Below are 21,606 nucleotides of genomic sequence, written 5' to 3'. Positions count from 1 at the left end.
CCTAGCATTGTCTTCATTTTCTAAAATAGCTCATACTCTTTGTCAGTAATATTTTTTTTGTGCAGCTGTTGTTGTGAGATGTTCTTCTTTTGTATCACTCATAAAGGCTTGATTAGCCCTTGTCAATTTTGACTTTTCATTTGCTTTATAGCATATTTCATTATAATGGCCATATTTTCCACAGTAAGTGCATGCCTCGTAACGGCACTGATCTATAGTGTAGCCAAAAAATTTACAATGAGTACATTTGGTATCATCTGTTCTACCAACACCGGTCCTTCCACCTCTTCCTCTGCCCCCTCTATAACCTCTACCTCAGCTTCGGCCGCGGTCAGATGATGATCCTTTATGATCGTAATACATAGCGGATGATACATCAGTAGTGGAGGAAGAAGTGTCTGGAATACGAAGTAGTGTTGCACACACATCATCAAACTTTGGGACTACAGAAGCACTCAAAAGTTTACTCTTGGTAATCTCAAGATGAGGTTTAATATTTGCAAGACAAATAGTAGTAATTAAGGCTTCCTTCTGTTTGTCTTGGATAGAAATATCAATGGTTGAGAGCTGAGCTATCTTCCACTCTTGAAGAAAGCCTCTAAAGTGGGCCAAGTACTCATGAATATTTTCTCCTTGTTTAGTATTCAACATTCTTTGAAGAATATCATAGGGTCTATGTAGTGTATCCGGGCAAGAGTATAGTTTAGCACATGTCTCCCAAATTTGTTTAGCAGTATCAAGATGAATAACATTACTAGAGACTTGTTCTTCCATGCTATTTATGAGCCAACCAATTACCAAAGTATCATTCTTCAGCCATTTCATATTAAAAATATCATTTGCATCAACAGGTGGTCCTCGGGTAGTGAGGCGACCAAGTTGGTCTTTTATTATAAGAAACCTCCGAACCGATGTGGACCAACTCATAAAATTTGATACCCCATGTAAGGGTATGGTTGTGATTCTCAGTATATCACCTTTGATATTCATATTTTCGTTAGCCATGATAAGCCTTTCTTCAAAAAGAAATTCTAATAATAACACCAAGTAGCACTTCTTCAATCAACTCGATGTATGGGAAAATTTAGCGTCGATGCTAAATTATTATTCTTATTTTTTTTTCAAAAACCACTCATAAGAGGCTCAATAACATTCTTCTATAGCAAGGAACTCTTATCCCACGAAAAAAAAATTCCAATAATCTAATTATGGACTAGTCTCGGTAAACAAAATTTCCAAACCGATAAAACTGTTTTGATAGCTCCTTCTAGACAGAGAGGTATGCATATCCATAACATAATAAGATGAAAGCATTCACATATTGATCCTTGAATCATCTTCTAAATTTGAAAACCAGTAGCATAAAAAATAAAATTTTGAACACTTAACTCTCGGCTTGTGTTCTTCCTTCATAAAAGAGTCTTCTTTGAGTGGTATTGATCATCACTTCTCTAGAGCATTCCTTTGACGAAGGATCCTAAATATTATGCTCTGATACCATATTGAATTTAAGATCCTTTTTCATAATTCCGAGCAAGAGAAAGAAGAAAAAAAAAAGAGAAAAGGGAAGAAGAGCTCTCGGGTAGAGAAAAGAAAAATAAAAAAGCAAAGAGAGGTTGCTCCAAGCAAAGGGAGAGAGAGAGAGAAAGAGAGTAACTCGGAAATGAGATGTGTAATTTGATTAATTCCGAATTACAACACCTCTATTTATAGTAGAGGAGAAGGTAGAGTCCTTATACAATTAGCCTTTCAATCCTAATTACATTCTAATTCTAACTCTCTAAGATAAGTCTATTTAAACCAAACTACTAGAAGCATAATATAAGTTGAACTAGAACTCTTGCTTTCTTCACGTAACTATAGGGGAGAAGGCCAGCTCGTAGCCTTATCCTTGTGGGTCCCTCGTGATCCTCCAACTCATCTTGATAAGGTTGACAGCTCATGAGATATTGGTGGGTCCGACTTGATCTTCAAGTCTTCTAACTCAATTCTGCTTGTGCTTCTTGATTCCTTAACTCGTGCTTGCTTGGGTGAGGACTCTTCTTGGTGTCCCGTGTCCTCATGGTAGGTCCCACCAACTCGAGCACCATGGTGGGTTCCACTTTGTAACAATCTACTTGAACTCAACTCCGAGTGTGGCACTAACATGTTCAAGTGAATGAACAGTGTAATCAATTACACTTTCACTTGAACCTCCTAAAGGGCAGGCTTGAAGAAGCAAATTTGTTTATGTACGGAAACCCCGAGAAAAGAAAAGAAAAGAAAATAAGAATATGACCATTATTTTTTTCCAAAATAGTTATTGAAAATAAGATAATGATCAAATTCTTTTTTTTACTAATTATTTTTGGGAATAATAATGGTTAAAATTTTATTTTTATTTTTTTTCTTTTTCATGGGTTCCGAAGAGACCCTAATAAACATTCCGGAGTGAAAAGTGTAACTGAAGTGGGTTTAATTAGTTTCCAAAATAATTGTAGGCATTTCGTGTCAGTATCTTTGCTTTCATTCACCGTCTTTCTTATCCGGAGTTTACATTATTTTGGCATTGCCTTGCTGTAGGTACCTTGCTGTAGGTACTGCTCTGTTCCAATCGAGGATCACTCTGTATCCTTCAGCAACAACGGAATTGCACCAAATATTTTATTTTCTCTTATCATTTTTTGTTTTTTTGTTTTTTGTGGGAGAGAAGCATGTTGTCCCTGTCTCTGAAAGGAGGACAACGATATCCGATGTCGCGTAGAGATGTTCGATGAGATCTCGATAAAATTACAGTTTCTTGGGAATCTTACTGCGATCAGGAATAAATTATTTGACGTAAATTTGGATAAGCAGAATTAGAAGATGCATGATATATCCTGTCTATATTCTTTTCTCAGCAAGATTTGACAGCAGATTTTACGAGACCAGAACTGGTGGTCGCAAGGCTGAGGGCGGTGAAGTTACGCATCATAGAGATGAGGAGGGAGGCGAGGATTAACGACGGTGACAAGAGGGTCCCTGCGAGGGGTAGAGAGCCCCCACATCTCTTCCATGTCCAGCTTCTCCGGCGTCATCCCCTCCGGCAGCTTCCAGGTGAAGCCATGTAAGAGGTTAGAGAGAGTCAATTGGATGACCTTAAGTCCCAGGCTGTAACCGGGACACATCCTCCTGCCGGAGCCGAAGGGCAGAAGCTCGAAATCTTGTCCCTTGACGTCAATCGCCTTGCCCAGAAACCTCTCCGGCCTGAACTCGTCGGGGGAATCCCATAACTCGGGATCCCTCCCTATTGTCCAGACATTGACGAAGATACGACTTCCGACGGGGATATCATAACCCTCGATCTGGGTGTCGACTATGGTGACGCGGGGCACAAGCATGGGCGCAACCGGGTGCAACCTCATGGTCTCCTTCATGATGGCATCGATGTAGGGAAGCTTCTGCACGTCCTTCTCCTTCACCCATTTCTCTTTCCCGATCACTCTGTCCAGTTCTTCTCTTGCTTTCTCAAACATGTCTGGTTGCTTCAACAGCTCCGATATGGCCCATTCCACTGTAACCGCTGAACTCTCTGTCCCACCTGCTATCAAGTCCTGTATCCACCACCCACAAAGGAACGCGTTTATACAGTGTTCAGTCGCCATGGCCCGCAGAAGAGACAGGCTGACCAAATCAAGACAAAACAGAGTAGAGATTTTATGTGTTTACTAATTTTTAAAACTTAATTAGATAAATGACAACCTTTTGAACTTATTTAACTTTGACCGATCAAGTGTACATGTGTATAGTCAAAAGTGACACATATTTTATGTGTTTACCTAATTTGTAAAACTTAATTAGATGAATGACAACCATTTGAACTTATTTAGAAAAATATCCAATTTTGACCGATCCAAGTGTACATGTGTATAGTCAAAAGTGACACATAGGTTTTAACCGATTGCGCTTTGTAACGTTATTATGACAAATCATGACTAGGTGAGTCGATTGCCATGTCAGTTGCTATGTCACCATTCGGAATGTCATTACCCCTGTATAGGTAAGAGTTAATTTTTTAAATTAATTAATATTTTTTTAATTTATTATTTTAAATATAAGGTAATAAAAAATATATTAATAAATTTATTTTTTAAATCAAAAATAAATTTTTCAAAATTTATATTTTTAAATATTTTTAACTAATGATAAAAGGTATTAAATGGATGATGAGGTGGTTTGGCATGTTATATTTTAAAGTGTGGTTTTTTTTGTCATTTAATAATGTGGCATCCTAAAATTGGTTCCACTCACTGATTATTGATGTGACATGATATACACAAGTGTAGTTTACTATTATTTGTTTTTAAATAAGTTCAATCTGTAGTTGTCGTTTATCTAATTAAATTTTAAAATTTTGGTAAAAAACGTAATTTCCCAAAACATAATGGAAGAATAACATATTATACTCGCTAAAAGAGAAGAATGAAGATGCTCACCTGAGTAAAGGCCTTGACGCCGTCCCGGGTGATCTTAACATCAAGATTAGGGTCGTTGGCGAACTCCAGCAGTACATCAACCATGTCCTTTGCCTCGAAATCCTTGCCTAGTTTGGCCTTCGCCGCGTTGTGTTCGTCCAGAACGTGCTCCAGGAACCGATCGAATTTCTTGCTCAGCGCCTTCATCCTCTTGATGTAACCCTGCAGGTCAAGGAAGTCGATCCACGGGATGTTGTCCCCGATGTTGAGCACTCCACTCAGCAAGAACAGCTCGTCCAGCATCTTCTTGAACGCTGCCGGCGTCACGACAGACGCCACCGCTTCTGCCTCGTCCAGGTATTTCTTCCCCAGGACCATCCGGCTTATCACGTTGAGGCTGACGGTGGAGAGGTGGTCTTTGAGAGTGATAGGCTGGTTGGCGGAGGCGGCGAGCGAGGAGAGCAGTGCTCGTGTCTCTTCCACCCGTATGTACTCGTAGGACTCGAGGCGGCGGGCGCTGAAGAGCTCCATCAGGCACATCTTCCTCGCCTGGCGCCAGTAAGCCCCATAGGGGGACCAGGTAATGTCGGAGTAGTTGTAGGTGGTATATTTGCCGGCAGCGGTTTTGGGGCGGCCGACGAAATTGATGTCCTGGGTCTTGAGTATCATCTTTGCCATTTCAACGGAGGAGCCGACGACAACGGGGAAAGAGCCGAACTGAAGCTTCATGAGGGGGCCGTATTTGCGAGAAAGCTGATCGATGGAACGGTGGGGGAGGGAACCTATGAGGTTGAGATTGCCGATGATCGGCCATGGCTTAGGGCCGGGGGGAAGGTTTAGTTTCCGGCGACGAAGGCCGAATAAGGTTCTAAATAAGAGAGCGACGGAAGCCAACAGAGCTGCTACACAAACTGGCCCGGTAATAGACTCCATTTCGATGAATGATTAAAAGCTGAGGAGGATAGAGCTGGGAACAAACGCCACGCCGCTCCAACTATTTATAATTGGTGGAAAGGAGGAGGATGGGTAATTATGATGAGTTTTAAATTGTAACCGGCGAATTCTAGGAAGGTTTCGTGGTAGAAAAATGGTTATAGCGATCTATTTTCATTATTAAAAGGCAGTGAAATTGCCTAGGATATTTACGCTCTCACCTCACCGACGAAAAGTAAACAGAGAAGTTGACGATCCATCCTCCAAATTGTGGTTAAGAAAGCGCAGTGGAGAGTTTTTTAATTGTGAGAAAGAGCAAGGAAATGACCCGAGTGGAAGACGAAGACTTTGACTCGGATGTTAGAAGTTAGAACTTAGAAGCCAAAAGACACGGCCAGTCGGGACGTCGAGGACGGTTCGAGGAGCTATAATTCTCTGGCCGTGAGACATGCCATTGGGCCCATCAACGTGCAACACAGACCCCTCAATGTGTTTCACAATTTCACACTAATGCTTTATTTAATTTTTTTACTGTACAACTCAAAAGGCCGCAAGAAGCATCCAAAGTACCCTCTTCTTGATTCCTTTAGAGAAAGGCAGAAAGACACGCGGTGATTGAACAGGCTGCAGTGATTAGGCCCATTTGCATGAAGCTTCATGTCAACCTTCAAACTTTATATTTGTACTTACACATTTGAGATACATTGTCTAAGGCAATTCAATAACACTTTAAATGATTTATGTACACAGATAGGAGGTATACATTTAATTCCTGCTGTCTTCACTACTAAATTAATCTAATAGGAACAAACTAATATAAAAATGCCCCAATAGGATAGTTGTTGTCACGGCTGCACCAATTGTCTCCAATATAACATTGCTTTATAAGATGCCTTGTTCGAAACAAAATGATAGTCTCGAGCAATGATATTGTTCGATCATAAAAAGATAAACTGAGAAGGGTGAGGCGAATAGGTTTAACAAAATTTAAAGGGTAATTTAATCTTTAACTCACTCCAAAACAACTTAATTTATCAAATATAGCAAACAAGTCAATCAATTAACAATACAATGTTATTTTTTATAATAGGTCACAACCCTATCTTGGATTGTTACATCAATTTCCAAAGGCTTTTCACCTTAGAGTTAAATTCACGAAGTAAAACCTTAATGACATCTACAATAGTAAACTCAAAAGTCTACATTATGCCACCAATTCAATACTTGGAACTTATGGTTTTCGACTATTAGGTACTAGCACCAAGACCCTTCAAGGGAAGTCTTGATTGGTTGATAGCATAAAAAGAATTACTGGATTTATAATTAAGCTTAAAACCTCTAATTTAGGTAGATATTACAATAACAAAGTGTAAGAAAAATATACTTAATCCTAGGTGCTACTATCATAACAATTAACAACTCAATTTAATTTCAATTGAACAACATCTAAGTATTAGTTGCGATTTCTAAAACTCAAAAACCAGATTTGAAAAAGTCGTGGATGGCCTAAATGTAAACTCTAATATAGTAAACTCACAGCCTAAACAAATATTGAATTCAAATGACTTCATTTCAAAATAGAATCAATCAAGTTCAATATGAAAAACACCAAGTACATTTTTATATTTAAAATCGTGGGCTCGAGTATTGAGCTCTATAGAAATACTTCATTGTTTTGATATTTTTTAATTGATTTGAAATTCTCAAAGTACCAAGGATGTAGTAGGAGCTTTGGTTTTTACTGTAACAGGGCTTGGTGAATTGTATAGAGCGCAAAATCACTTAAATTGATATGATCAAATGGTTAAAAAACTAGTTGTTTAAGACTCGTTTCTCCTAGAAAATTATTCTTCGTCATTTTATAAAAAAATAGTTAAATTTGTTGCAAAATCTTCAAAAAAAAATAATGTTAATTCACGATTTGAGTTGCTAAAAATAATGGTAACTCACTTATAAATGTTGAATTTCTAGAAAAGAGAAATACCTCACTAACTTGTTGTAATTTAAGTACAATGAACATCTATTTATAATAGAGGAAACAAAGAGAATCCAATTACAATTACATTATCCTTGTCCCAGTTACAACCAAATTTAAACACTAAAAAATAAATCCTAGAACAATTAAACAACTGAACACAAATAGAAGATTAACATAACTAAAACACTTTTAACTGAGACTCTTCAGTGAGACCTCCTCTAGTGAGACTCTTGTAAGACTCCACCATAAGAATTTTGGCTCCCGTAAGACTCCGATGAGGCGAGTTTCATCACTAGACACCTTCAAATAATGAATAGAAAGAAAGAAAGGAAAATTTTAGAAAATGTCATTTTAGAACTCAAAATGAAAAATCTTTTAAGAAAACTAATGTTTATTTTGAGTATGGTAAACCATGGCACAAAAGGAACAATGCCCAAACTTTTAAGTAAGAACATCATCCTCATGAAAAGATAAAAAAAAAAACAAGAAGAAAGTTTTGATCTCAGCTTGGGATGCCATGGAAGAAGAGTCCAACTGTTTTAATGAAGAAGAGAGTGTTGTAAGACTCAAGGCCATTGAAGATGATGAAGAGTCTACCACTTCAAAAGAGGAAAGTGACTCGGATGCTAAAAACAGACTAGAATTTCTTTTACAGAAATCAATTTATAGTCTAAATAAATATAAGGAAAAATGCAATGATCAAAGACATGAGATTGCAAAACTCAAGGAAGAGCTTTTTGCCTTGAAGGAAGGAAATGAAAGACATATGGTCAATGCTTCAAGGAAACGTCGATTGATAGACAAGCTATCATGTATCATTAAGTGCATTTTCTTGGGGAATTCAAAAAACCAAAAGGGTTATGTGTGTTACTCCCCATCATTGAAGAAATCGTTTGTCTCAACAAATGTCTCCTTTTAGAATCAAAGCTATTTTCAGCTAGTTGTCCACCTAGTTTTACACCAACTACAGGGATGCCCAAGCTGCTTATTCCAGTGGATCATGACTTTCAAACTGGTGACCAGCCTTCAATGGACCCTTTCTCTAGACTCGTTGATCAATCACCTATGGAGTCTTCTAACGATCATGCAGTATGTTCTCCTCCCTTCTTTTCAGTAGTCTATCACCCACCTTATGATATTGTAGAATTTAGGGCTCCTTCATAATGCTATTGAGCCAAAGAGGGAGAGGAGAAGAAGAAGAGAATAAGAGAGAGATTTTAGAGATCGACCTCCAAGAGAATGGAGAGGAGAGCTTGGACGAATTTGAGAAGAGAGGAGAGAACTTAATACTCTACCTCTTAGCCAATGACCTCTATTTATGGTTTTTACAATGTCCTTAGGGCTACAATATTACAAGAGAAGAAACATAAATAAACAAGTAATTATATCTTCATGCCATTTTTATGAGAAGTCTTCTTATTTACCAATATGCCACCTCTTGGATATGTGGGCTTTCTTCCCTGGATGTGTGGGTTTGAGCCCATCTTCTAACACTCCATCTCAAGCTGGAGGAGAAAAGACATTATAAATACCTAGCTTGCCACATATAAAAGATAGGATCTTAGATATAACAGGTTTAGTAAGAATATCTGCAACTTACTCTTGTGATCAAACATGTTTGAGGGAGATTATACATGCTTGAAATTTCTCATACAAAGTTGTAATCCACCTCAATGTGTTTGGTCCTTTCATGGAAGATTAGATTTGAAGTGATATGAATAGCTACTTGGTTATCACAATATGGACCCATAGAACCTCCTTTATAAAATCCTAATTCGATAAGAAGGGACCTGATCCATAGGAGTTCACTAACTGTGTGAGCCATATCCCTGTATTCTGCTTCTACATTAGATCTCGCAACCATATTTTGCTTCTTTCTTCTCCATGTAACCTTCTATGTTGAAGTGGCCATTTTTCTTATAAAGCAATCCTCTTCCTAGGGATCCTTTTAAGTATCATAATATCCTTTCCAAGGCTTTCCAATGGGTAAGTTGTGGTTTATGCATGTACTAACTCACCACACTTACGACATATGATATGTCTGGTCTAGTTACTATGACGTAGATAAATTTTCCCACAAGTCTTTGATAATTGCCAATATCAATATCTTCTCTAGAACTTGCACATAATTTAATATTCACATTCATAGGTGTGTCAGTTGGGTGGCACCCCATCATTTTGGTTTCTTTGAGGAGGTTCAAGACATACTTCCTCTAAGATAATATTATTTTATACTTGGATTGAAGAACTTCTATGCCAAAAAAATAATTTAGAAGTCCAAGATCTGTAGTTTTAAATTCATGACATATCATATTTTTTCCTTCTTGTATGTTATTCGCATAATTGTCGATTAAGAAAATATCATCAACATACATAGCCAATAATATCTTCCTTTTGAGGTATCTTTAATAAATACCGAATGATCTATTGAGCACCGACAAAATCCAAACCATAATAGTGTTTGGCTAAATTTATCAAACTAGGCCCGAGGATACCGAATTGAACTTGGCAATAAGAGATTCTGGTTTGATAAATTTAACTTGGCAACAAGAGAGAAAGTCTCCTCATAATCCACTCTATAACATTGAGTGTACCCTTTAGTGATGAGGCGATCCTTAAGGTGAGAAATGGACCCATTCAGATCATATTTGATGGTAAAAACCTATTTACAACTCACCGGTTTCTTACCTTTTGGAAGTGGTGCTAAGTACCATGTCTGATTTTCATATAATGCTTGCATTTCTTCATCCATAGCCACCTTCCATCCTGGATGTTTCAAGGCCTCCTAATAAGACTGTACAATAGAGATGGAAGAAAGAGATGCAAGCAACTGATAACATGTAGAAGACAAGTGACGATGAGACATAAAGTTGGATATAGGATGAGAAGTAGTGCAAGTACGAGGTTCTTTTTTTAGAGCAATGGGTCGAGTATCAAACTATGGACCAAATGGAATAGGGGAAAAAGGACTTACCTCGGTAGGATCTGAAAACTCCATAGGTGTAGTGTTGGTCGATGCTTCAGAGGGCGGAGTGACATTGGCACAAATGGACGAGGAGTGGTAGGAGGGAATGATAGACCCGGAGGAGCATCATTTGAGGAATAGAATGAGGTGTCCTAAAAACATGTCACATCCCAAGACACAAGTAACCTCGAAAGAGTAGGATTGTAACAGACATAATATTTTTGGTTGCGAGAGTAACCCAAGAAAATTTACTTCATAGAGCGAGGAACATGTTTACATTTTTGAGGAGATGTGAGATGGACAAAACAAGCACACCCAAAGACTTTTACGGGAAGAGAAAATAGGTCTTCACTAGGAAATAATACAAAATATAGAGTCTTATGAGCAAGTACAAATGAAGGTAACCTATTGATAAGGAAACATGCCGTAAGTATGGTATGAGGCCAATAAAAGTAGGGTTCCTTCATGGAGTAGATGACGATTCTTTCTTTCGACAAAACCATTTTGTTGAGGTGTGTAGGCACATGATGTTTGATGGATAAGGGCATTACCTTCATAGAAGGACTAAAACTCATTAAACGAGTACTCCTTAACATGATCAGACCTAAGTACTTTAATTTTCTTGCCAAAATGGGTTATTACCATAGCATGAATGGCCTTAAAATAGTAAATATGTCAAATCTTTATTTAAATAGGTATAACCAAGTAACCCGGGTAAAATCATCAAAAAAAGTAAAAAAATATTTAACTTGAGAAATATTGGAGACACTCAAGAGTCCCCATACATCAGAATGTACTAGAGAAAAAGGATCAACACTTTTATTGGTAGGGCAAGGAGAATATGTACTCTTTTGGTGTTTTCTTAATTGACAAAACTCACTATTTAAAGCAGACAAAAACTTTAACGAAGGAAATAAATGCCGAAGTAAAGATGTAGAAGGATGTCCAAGCCGATTGTGCCAAAGTTGTGCTTCAGATGGAGAGGATGAAAGTGCAGCTCATGGAGGCAAGTCTAAGTAATACAAACCCCCATTTTCATGGCCTCCACCAATCATCCGCTTCGTTATTAGATCCTAAAATACACAAGAAGAGGGTGAGAAGGTGACAAAACAATTTAGATGTTTTGTGATTTGAATTACCGAGAGTAAGTTTAAAGGGAATTGAGGAACAAATAGGACATCTCAAAGTGGGATAGAGGGTGTAATAAAAGATGATCTCTTGCCAAGTACTTTGGTTTGGGTACCATTAGCTATAGTAACAAACTTATCGGGAATGCATGTAGATAAACAATTTAGCATATGTTTTTTACCTAAGAGATGTTCGGAGGCCCCAGAGTCTATTATCCAAGATGAAGAGGAGGAAGTGGAAGAAAACATACCTGAAGCAATATTGATAGCAACCGTAGGTAAATATGTAAGGGAAGACTCCATGAATGACTTCATTTTTTGAAATGTTTCATAGTCTTCACGAGTGAGAGAGTCATCTTCCGGATTTGTGATTCAGCTTTTTCTTCCCATGTATCATTGGGAACGGAGGCTGGAGTAGCCATGGACCATTCCAGTTTTCCATGAAGCTTCCAACAAGTTTCCGCAAGGTGGTTTTGACCGCCACAATAAGTGCATATTCGAGGCTTTATGTGAGAGTAGCTAGGACCGGTTCTACCACCTCTTGTTTGGCCCCCTCTAGAATTTCTGTCGCGGCCTCGGTTGGTGCATGATATATCTCTATTACCTGAATACATAACAGATGAAACATCGTTATTTGAATTAAGAGATGGATCAAAGATTCGCAGAAATGTGGCACTTATTTCATCACAGGACTGTAGTACGAAGAAGCTAAGAAGTCGGGTCTTAGAAAGTTTAAGGTATGACTTCATATTTGTCAAAAAAAATTGTTGTTGCTAAAGCCTCCCTTTGCTTCTCTTGATCCGATATATCGGTGTAGTATGGTTGAGTGATCTTCCACTCTTGAAGTAGACCCAAAAATTGAGCCAAAACTTTATGAATATTGTCTCCTTGCTTAGTATTGAGCATGTTTTCAATACATCAAATAACTTTTGTAAAGAAGTCATACTAGAATATAACTTAGTACAAGTGTCCCAAATCTGTTTGGTTGAATCTAAGTGGACAATATTGTTGGCTACATTTTCTTCCATACTATTAATAAGCCAAATAACTACCAAATTTTCATCCTTAACCCACTTTAGATAGGATTGACTTTCTTCATCAATCGGTGGAAAAGGCATGGTTGAGTGACCGAGAAGGTCTCGAGTAATAAGAAACCTTTTTACCGATTGAGACCAACTAAGATAATTGGATAATCCCCTTAAGGGAATAGTAGTAATTTTGAGTATGTCACTCTTACTACTTGTATTTTCTTTAGCCATCTTAAGTAAACCAATACTTAGTAAAGCACAATCAAGAGGAGGATATGATGAAGATCCAATCAAACTAAAACTCCAATTAAGATTGCATAATTGCTATAATCCAATATTCAAGAAGTGATATGGACTGAAGTAGAACTGATATAATCCAATAATCAATCTTGAGAAGCAATTAAAGCAATGATATGTTGTCCAAAAAAAGAGGTAACTTGAGTGAGGTGGCTACCTTCCTCTCAATCTGAATTTTAAACTCAAGAAGGACCGTAAGAGTCCAAAAAAATCGAACTTGTATTCAAACTGAAACCCAAATCTTGGGAGGCTTATGTTTGAAAAAAATATCCGTTGTTCAAATTTTAAAAATACACTACTTAATCAAATTTGAACAACCTTCTTTCAAATGCTAGTTACTTTCAAATAATGATAAGTTCTTATCCACTACATTAGCCACTAAATCAGGCACCATATAAACCAAAAATCATATCTTAAGTGGAGTAGATCAATTACTCAATACCAATTCAAATCCTCTTTTTGGTTTTCAAAAATTCAAGAACTCGTGGTTGGTTCTTAACCTAAGCATGACTTAACTTTTCCTTATGATAGGTGTTATATTTATCACTTAAAAAGACACATTTCCCTTACTCATTTCCAAAAATCCTTTAGGCAATAAAATTGCTCATAAGTCTTAAAGGGTTGGAGAATAAATTAGCAATTACAAAAAATCATATATAACCAAAAACCAACTGCTCTTTGATCTCGGCAAAGTCCCTAAATCAATTTCTATATATTTGGAGAATCCGAGTACCATAAATTATAAACCAACTTGATTTAATCCAAAAAAATCAAGTAAACTATTGGTTTTGAATAATGAGAGATCAAGTTAAGTCTTAGGCAAGTCTCGTATCATTATTCCATCATATAACCATCAACTTCATAATTAATAGGTCATCATAACCTTGTAGGAAACCGATCTTGAACAAACTTGTAATATTTGAGTGCAAGAAGATCAAGGTCGTAATATCCTTTAAACACCAAGTATTAGCTTTCACAACTTCTCATATAAAAGCCATTTGTTTCTTGATGTGATATAGAGATCAATGGCTCAATACATAGTATGAATGTAAGAAAAAATATAACCAGAAATCACTTATCTTCCATGGTTGAATTTCTTCCTTGCAGAGCACCTTGAGTGAAACCTTCAAAGGTACTTAAGCATCACTTAAATTTTGGAGTCCTAAATCCTCATCTCCAATACCATGTAGAATTTATGACTCTTTCATAATGATCTCGAGCCAAAGAGGGAGAGGAGAAGAAGAAGGAGACGAAGAAGAAGAGAGAAAGGAGAGAGAGTTTAGAGACTGGCCTCCAAGAGAAGGGAGAGGAGAGTTTGGAAAATTTTGAGAAGAGAGGAGAGAACTTAATACTCTACCTCTTAGCCAAGGACCTCTATTTATAGTTTTTACAATGCCCTTAGGGCTATAGAATTACAAGAGAAGAGACTAAATAGACAATTAATTACATCTTCATGCCATCTTTATGAGAAGTCTTCTTATTTATCAATATGCCACCTCTTGGATGTGTGGGTTTTCTTCCTTGGACGTGTGGGCTTTGAGCCCATCTTCTAACTGATACTAGATCCATTGCTCTTTTCAAAGATCCCCATTCTACCATCGTTAGACCTCCATCCACTTCACACCCTATTTCCCATTGTGTTTCCACTCATTGATTGTCTCCAAGTTGTGTTTATTTTTTATCTATAATGTCATCTTCCACTGTTCCTACCTGCTATGAAGATGCTTTAAATGATTTGAGGCTGAAAGCTACCATCGGTGAAGAGATTTGAGCTATGTAGAAAAATTGAACTTGGAATATGTTTTATCTTGCTCCTACAAAAAGGCAATTGGGTGCAAATGGGTATTTTCCCTCAAGTTTAATCCAGATGGATTTGTTGCCAGGTATAAGGCTCAGTTGGTCGCTAAAAATTATACATAGTATGGTGTTGATTTCGATGAAACGTTTTCACCAGTTACCAAAATGAATTTTGTACAACTTCTTATTTGTCTCACAACCAATTTTAAATGGGAGTTACATTAGTTAGATATCAAGAATGCCTTTTTGAATGGTATTTTATTTAAATAAGTCTACATGAGCCAACCACCTAGTTATGTGGTTGAGGGGTAGCAAGTATGTCAACTGAATAAGGTAATCTATGGGTTGAAGTAAACTCCTCGGGCTTGGTTTGATAAATTTACCTTTGTGATTAAAAAGCTTGGTTTAAGAGGTGTGAAAGTGATCACTTAGTTTTTACCAAAAACACCACTAAGGGAAACATTCTTATGGTTGTATATGTGGATGACATTGTTATTATTGGTAGTGACCTTAGTGGCATTGAGTACGTTAAGAATGACCTAAATAAGGTGTTTCAAACCAAAGACCTAGGACTTCTCTAGTACTTCCTATGTATTGAAGTGCTTTAGTCTAGGCATGGTATAATTCTATAAAAAAGGAAGTATGTGCTTAATATTTTAAAGGTAACCAGAATGCTTGGTTGTAGGCTAGCTGATACACCTATGGAACCTAATGTTAAGTTGTGTCTTGGAACTGGTAGTGATGTTGATGTTGGCCTCTTTCAACAATTAGTTAGAAAGTTGATCTATCTCGTAGTGACAAAACCAAATATATTTTATTCAATTAGTGTTATCAGCCAATTTATGCACCAACCAAAACAATCTCATTGGGAAGCATTAGAAATAATTCTTTGGTACTTAAAGAAGACTCCAAGTCAAGGATTACTGTCACACCCAAATTCTAACTCATGGACTCCTTCTTTAAGGTGCTAATTTTTTTTAACTACTTACATAATTTTAACATTTTAATACTCCTAAGTTCACAATAAGTATACACACTTTCAAGGGGCTAGTGTCAGACTCCTTATTTTACATCACATACTTGTACATGTTTTAGATATCCTGGGTACATACTCTCCAACTTTAGATTAAAAACATATAATTGTCTAACAAATTCAAACTCTTATACCTACCCAATCTCCTACTTATGACTCCTTGAGTGCTTTCGCCCGTGTATGAATGACTCCTTGAGTGCTTTCGCCCGTGTATGAAACTAGCTACCCAACTCCCTTATACCCCTGAAAAAGTGTCCACATAGGTGGTGAGCTATTGCCTAATATCTCCTACTCTGGTCACAGAAAACTTCGAAAACAAATAGGAATCTAAAAAAGAAAGATTATCTATCACAAAAGATGGCACATATTTAAACTTAAAACTTATACATACTTCTATAAATTTTTACCATTTAACCCAACTCAGAATTTCTATATACTTTAACCATCACACAATTCTATATATACACTCCTATTGGTATCATTCCATTAACACCATGGGTACTGTCTAATAATAACATTAATCCGACATAGATATCTCAAGACAAATATTTAGCATAAACATGAATCCAATTCAACCTCAATTTTTCAATTGTACAGATATTACCTGCTACTAGATCTTGTGAAACATAAAAAAAATTCTTGTTTTTTTTATAACACTATCACATGATATTGCCTCACTAAATACTCCATCAAGTGTACACTTATCACTGATTTGAGGCACTTTACCCTCTACTTGGGTCCTTGTTATACCCGTGTTTACAACCTGTGTCAATTTTTCATTCCTTATTCCTAAACATTTTTCTCATGTACTTGTATTCATTTACACACACATAGCCTTTTTGATTGTTCCACAAGAATTGCAGATTGAACTCACATATTTCATCATATTGAGATTGAAGAGTTAATAACTCATGAGTATGATCAGCTCAAAGAAAGTGTATCTCATTAACATCTTGTTTTGACACACTACCAACATTGATCTAATCTAGTGCAACTCCTTTTCAAGCGTTGATGTGACCATTGAAGTGCCCTTGCTAAGAGGTGGATGACCTTGGGTACCCCCTTGACATAACCAGATCTAGGACCTACTATAACCTGTACTATTGCCCACAAATCATGAGGGTACTAGTTTGTAGTTGTTGTTTCTTCCTTCATTAGTTGTGTCTCATTCTTTTGAATATACTATAACAAATAATATAATTCTCTTTGGTAAGAATGTAATTTACAAAAAAAATTATGACTAAAACTATTATTACACTCGCATATTTATCCTCAAATCTATCACCCCATCTAAGAACAGCCCTAAGATTGGTTCTCCTAAAGAGATCAATGTCAATAGCACCATCACCCCACAAATATAGCTTATAATACTCATCTAATTGAAAATTAAGGTAACATTGTTACAAGAAAAAAGTAAAATTACTAAATTAGATTTTTATTATTTTTAAAAATTTACATAATCTTTTTTATTTAGAAAAAAATGTTTCCACTTTCACCAACTAGAGCAAAGTAAACATAACCTCAACAACTCAGTTAAACTTCATCGAGTGCCAATTGTGCTTCATTCTTCACATTTAGTTGTTTCTTATTTCTTTCTTCATTCCTTCATTCATTCATTCATATAGACAATAAATATTAAATTCATTGACAAAATAGAAATTTTAAAATTTTCTTTTATGATCTAATACTATAATTTTTCAACAAAATGCAAGTAACATATAAAAATTATAAAATTTTGTTAGACTCGTCTAATCATTCCCAAAACCCTTCATTTCACAAAAACACTAAGTTCCTTCAATGCAAGAGCCTCAAAAATCATGTGGTTGATCAACCACATCCATTCCTACTGCTTATCCCCATGAGAAGGCTATAATCCGCAATCTCCTTAAAATTGGGCATGCTTCTCAAATCCACCATCAACCTCTTTGTAAGTGTGAGGGCGATATCTTCACATTGTCTAAGCCAAGTGGATCAAAGGGGGGCAATCACTCCCACCTTTAATAATGAGGGATATTTTCTATAAACTTTTTAGCTCCCCCGGAAGAGGAGGAGGAGGAGGAGGAGGAGGCAGCTGTGGCTGGGGCTCTCTTCTCTTAGGATGGGAGGGAGCAGAAGAGGGGAACTTCCACCTTCAGTGGAAAAGTCTCATACCTTTTGTATGTAATTTTAAAATTTTATTATTAAATTACCTTCAAAATTAATGGTTTTTCTTAGCTGTAATCGGATCAGGCCTTATTCATAAATACAACATCTAGGTGGTCTTATTTGGAATTTCAACATATAGAAAGGCCTAATCTGGAAGGAAATTAAACAAGAAAAAGGGCTGCTCCTTTATAATTTGTGAAATACAAGGATAGAAAATAAGAGAGATCGTTAACAATGAGAAAGAGCAGCTAAGCTCGGAAAGGCACCGGATAAAGACGGAGGAGTGCCGTTTTCTTACACAAACTCTGTAACACGCAAACGCCTTTTTGCGCAGCTCAAGAGTCTACTCGTTACTTTCTCATTTTATCCAATAGCGTTGTGTAGAGTCCACGTGTTGTGTAGAATTAGGAAATAAATTAACGAGGAGCAATTATGAAATGTAAGAGAAACGGAAGAGAAATAATTTCTAGATTTTTTTATGAAAGATTGGACTTAATTGAACCAGTAGAGTCGGTTTAAAACTAAATATTCCCTTCGAGTTGCCAAATATTCCCTTCGGGTTGCCAAACTTCGACCTCTTTTTGACTTCTAAACTCAATTTAAAAACATGCATGCGACTTTACAACCTTTCTTACAGTCAAAAGGATTCCTTTCATGCCTTCTACAAGCAATCTGATGGTCAAAGATTCCGTGTCACCCGACATTTGAACAAGTAACCATCCAGCCCTCCTTACGCACATCAACCTCTCTCTCTCTCTCCCATACGATGGAGGTTATATAACCCACGCTTCAGAACCCAAAATTCCCATCCCAACGACGAAGCAAAAATGTCTGCCGCAGCATCTGGTAGTGTGCCTATCGTGAGCAAGATCTACTGCTCTTCTTCCCCATTAGTTTTCATCGTCAGAAACAGGCCTCCTGCTGTAAACGGAGGTGGTTTTGTGGTAACTAACTGTCGCCAAGAGATGGTTTTCAGAGCAGATGGATGCGGCAACCTTGGAACCAAAGGAAAGTTGATTGTGAGAGATGGCGACGGTGCTTCCTTACTTGTGATTCGACGAATGGTATCTCACATCACCCACATCTTTCTCTAATCTTAATTCCATGCATTCTCTATCCCATTTAATTCTTTCAAATTTTCCAGGGGGGCGTCATACAAGCTTTGAGCGCCCATAAACAATGGAAGGGATACACGCACGACGAGGGAGAAGAGAAACTGGTTTTTAGCTTAAAAGAACCATCAGCCTGGGCTTTAAAGAACAAAATTACAGTATCTATTGGATCCCATGGCAGAGATTGGGACTTTGAAGTTAGGGGATCCTTCGTTGGTAGAGATTGTTGCATTAGGGACAGAGGAAGAAATGTTGCAGCTCAGGTGTTTGTATATATATGAGAGAGAGAGAGAGAGAGGAATTGAAATTAAGACATTTATTGATTTGATTGCTTCCAGGCCTTTCTCTTTATGATCCATTTCTTGATGCAGGTAGGCATTGTAGAAGTAAAGGAATTAATGGGAAGCAAAGATGTGTACCATGTGGTGGTGCAGCCCGGAGTTGATCAGGCCTTTGTTTTTGGAGTCATTGCCGTTCTCGACAACATATACGGCCAGTCAACTGCAAGCTAAAGCAACCAAAGATGACACAGGGTTTATCCAAATCGTTTTTATCTACTCATTGTCTTTCTTCGTTTTCCCTTCATTCACCATTGTTTTGTGAATATAGAACGGAAGTGGTTCTTTTTTATCCATCTTCTGGTTACGTTGTGCTCAATCATGTCTCTCTTGATGAGAGCACTGAAGCTTACTTTATGTTCACTTCCATGTATTTTGGAGTTCATCCATAGTACTTGTAAGAAGAAAATCAGTTTTTTTTCCTCCCTTTTTGGTTCTTTTTCATTTGAGGATCCTTTTGAAATAATGGTTCGAAGCAATGTTATCAAAATTGTTCCACTCTATTTGAAAAAGTTTAAGCAGGTTGAACTAGTGTGCAACCTAAAATACATAAATATAGACTGCCCCATGGGGGTGGAACCTTTCATCGTAATGGTGACAGTGGGAGTAATAGAGCTTCTATGTACTACAAACAATTAATGGAGGGATTGTGTTGGCGTAAAGATCTCCATGAGCTTAATTTTAACGGTGACAAATACCTATGAAGTAAATCTGAAATTTAAATGCACAAACACACAATTCATGTAAAATAATCCAAAGAGATAATGAAGGCCTACCGCTCAACCATTGCTTGATCGAATGACAAAGGAGTCTGACCGATTGGATAGGCCTTGATGAGACAAGAAGAGAGAGAAAACGCTTTGTAAGTGATCAGATGCATTGAAGAAATGAGAAAGCAGCAAAATATGAAGGTCGATCCAATGACTCACTTCAAGATAAAATTGTAAAAACGCTTCTTAGATTCGGCTTGGCCAACATAGATCATCATTATTTGTAGAATTGCCAAAATAAGGAAGTATTTTGTTAAAGCTAAATTTTAAAATTTAGTGAGTACTTTGTGTTTTCCATACTAAACTTGATAGATCTGATTTTTAAATTGAAAAATCTGAGTTGTCTTATTTTGGATATGAGTCTACTATGTTACACTTTATATTTAGGACATCCCACAACTTTGTAAACTCTAATTTTTTAGTTTTAAAAATATCGTTTGAGATTAAATTGAGCTACCAATTATAGTAGTATCACCTCAAATTGAGTATACTTTTCTTGTGCTTTGTTATTGTAATATCTGCCTATATTAGAGCTTTTGAGTTTAATTGTAAAATAAGTAGTCCTTGCTTTGTAGTAAAACAATCAACAGTTGAAGAAACTGATGAGTAGCTATTACTAAAAATCCCTTTAAGAGTATGGGTGCATGTACCTAGATACTACTGACCATAAGTCCCAGGTGTTGTAAATTAGACCCTTGGGTCTATTGCTATAGATGTTGTTTTTCTTTTATTTATGAATTTAACTTTGAGGTTAAAAGATTTTGCGAGTAGATATAGCAATTAAATATAGGTTGTGAACCATTATAAAAATATCGGTGTATTGTTGAGTGACCGGATTACTTGTTGTGTATATTGATTTAATAGCTTTTCAAGTGTGTTAAAGATTGACTTCGCCTTTAAAATTTGATAGACCTATTCACTCCCCCTATATGTTTGTCCTTTTAAAACCCAATAAGTGGTATCAGAACAAATATACTTTGATTTGCCTAATCTCAGATAGAGTATTAAAGTGCACTAAAAATACTAGTTTTAGTCACTCCCATGCCTTTGTTGTTGGTATGTTTATCATCAAACCTCCACTCTTTGTTGGAAATAAATACATACACTTGAAGTATAAGATGAAATACTTATTTCTAGTTTCTCAATTTGATCTATGGAAAATTATCACCTAAGAAAGAGGGATGGAGAAAAATAAAAGGACACAAGTTAATACATTGATGAGAACAAGAAAATAGTATCAGTAAATAATAAGGCATCAAATATGCTTTTGTATTCTTTAAGTGCTATGGGTACCTCTCAAGTTAAGGAAGCAAAGTTGAACATCCTCCTTAGTGAATATAAGAACTTGAATATGAAACCAGTTGGGATAATTGAAAGCATGAGAGAATGATTCAATGGAATCTTGAGTAATTTGACCCTTTCAGACACCACTTAAATAAAAAATAGATTGCAAATAAAGTCATCAAGAATCTACCCAAAGTAACTTATATAAATGAAATTAGAGGATTTAAGAGCATTACTTTGATAGAACCTAAAGGATAACCTTCTTACCCATGAATTAAGTCTGAAAGAATATGAATAAGGAGGAATCTAGGACAAAGAAAACAAGTTCCTTGGTATGTATGTTAGCCTAAGGGTTCAAATCTTATT

The 21,606-nt window shown here is 36.6% G+C and overlaps 2 protein-coding genes across 2 annotated transcripts; one reads left to right on the top strand and one right to left on the bottom strand.

The window, feature by feature from the left end:
- Positions 1–2,808: 2,808 nt before the first annotated feature.
- Positions 2,809–5,423, bottom strand: LOC137956661 (trimethyltridecatetraene synthase-like). The gene is made up of 2 exons (XM_068804235.1): positions 4,455–5,423; positions 2,809–3,572 (listed from the first exon to the last, which is right to left on the bottom strand). The coding sequence occupies exons 1-2, from the start codon at positions 5,364–5,366 to the stop codon at positions 2,943–2,945; spliced, it is 1,542 nt and encodes a 513-aa protein (XP_068660336.1). The 5' UTR covers positions 5,367–5,423; the 3' UTR covers positions 2,809–2,942.
- Positions 5,424–18,507: 13,084 nt separating this feature from the next.
- Positions 18,508–19,396, top strand: LOC137954802 (protein LURP-one-related 6-like). The gene is made up of 3 exons (XM_068801699.1): positions 18,508–18,800; positions 18,881–19,111; positions 19,220–19,396. The coding sequence occupies exons 1-3, from the start codon at positions 18,564–18,566 to the stop codon at positions 19,358–19,360; spliced, it is 609 nt and encodes a 202-aa protein (XP_068657800.1). The 5' UTR covers positions 18,508–18,563; the 3' UTR covers positions 19,361–19,396.
- Positions 19,397–21,606: the final 2,210 nt, after the last annotated feature.

Source organism: Aristolochia californica, unplaced genomic scaffold (assembly GCF_029961685.1).
Source record: "Aristolochia californica isolate CCGP_79_NKW_82.1479 unplaced genomic scaffold, dmAriCali1.0.hap1 SCAF_2, whole genome shotgun sequence".
Classification (NCBI taxonomy): Eukaryota; Viridiplantae; Streptophyta; class Magnoliopsida; order Piperales; family Aristolochiaceae; genus Aristolochia; species Aristolochia californica.
The sequence above is the reverse complement of the archived record's forward strand: the minus strand, read 5'-3'. Positions and strand labels throughout refer to the sequence as shown.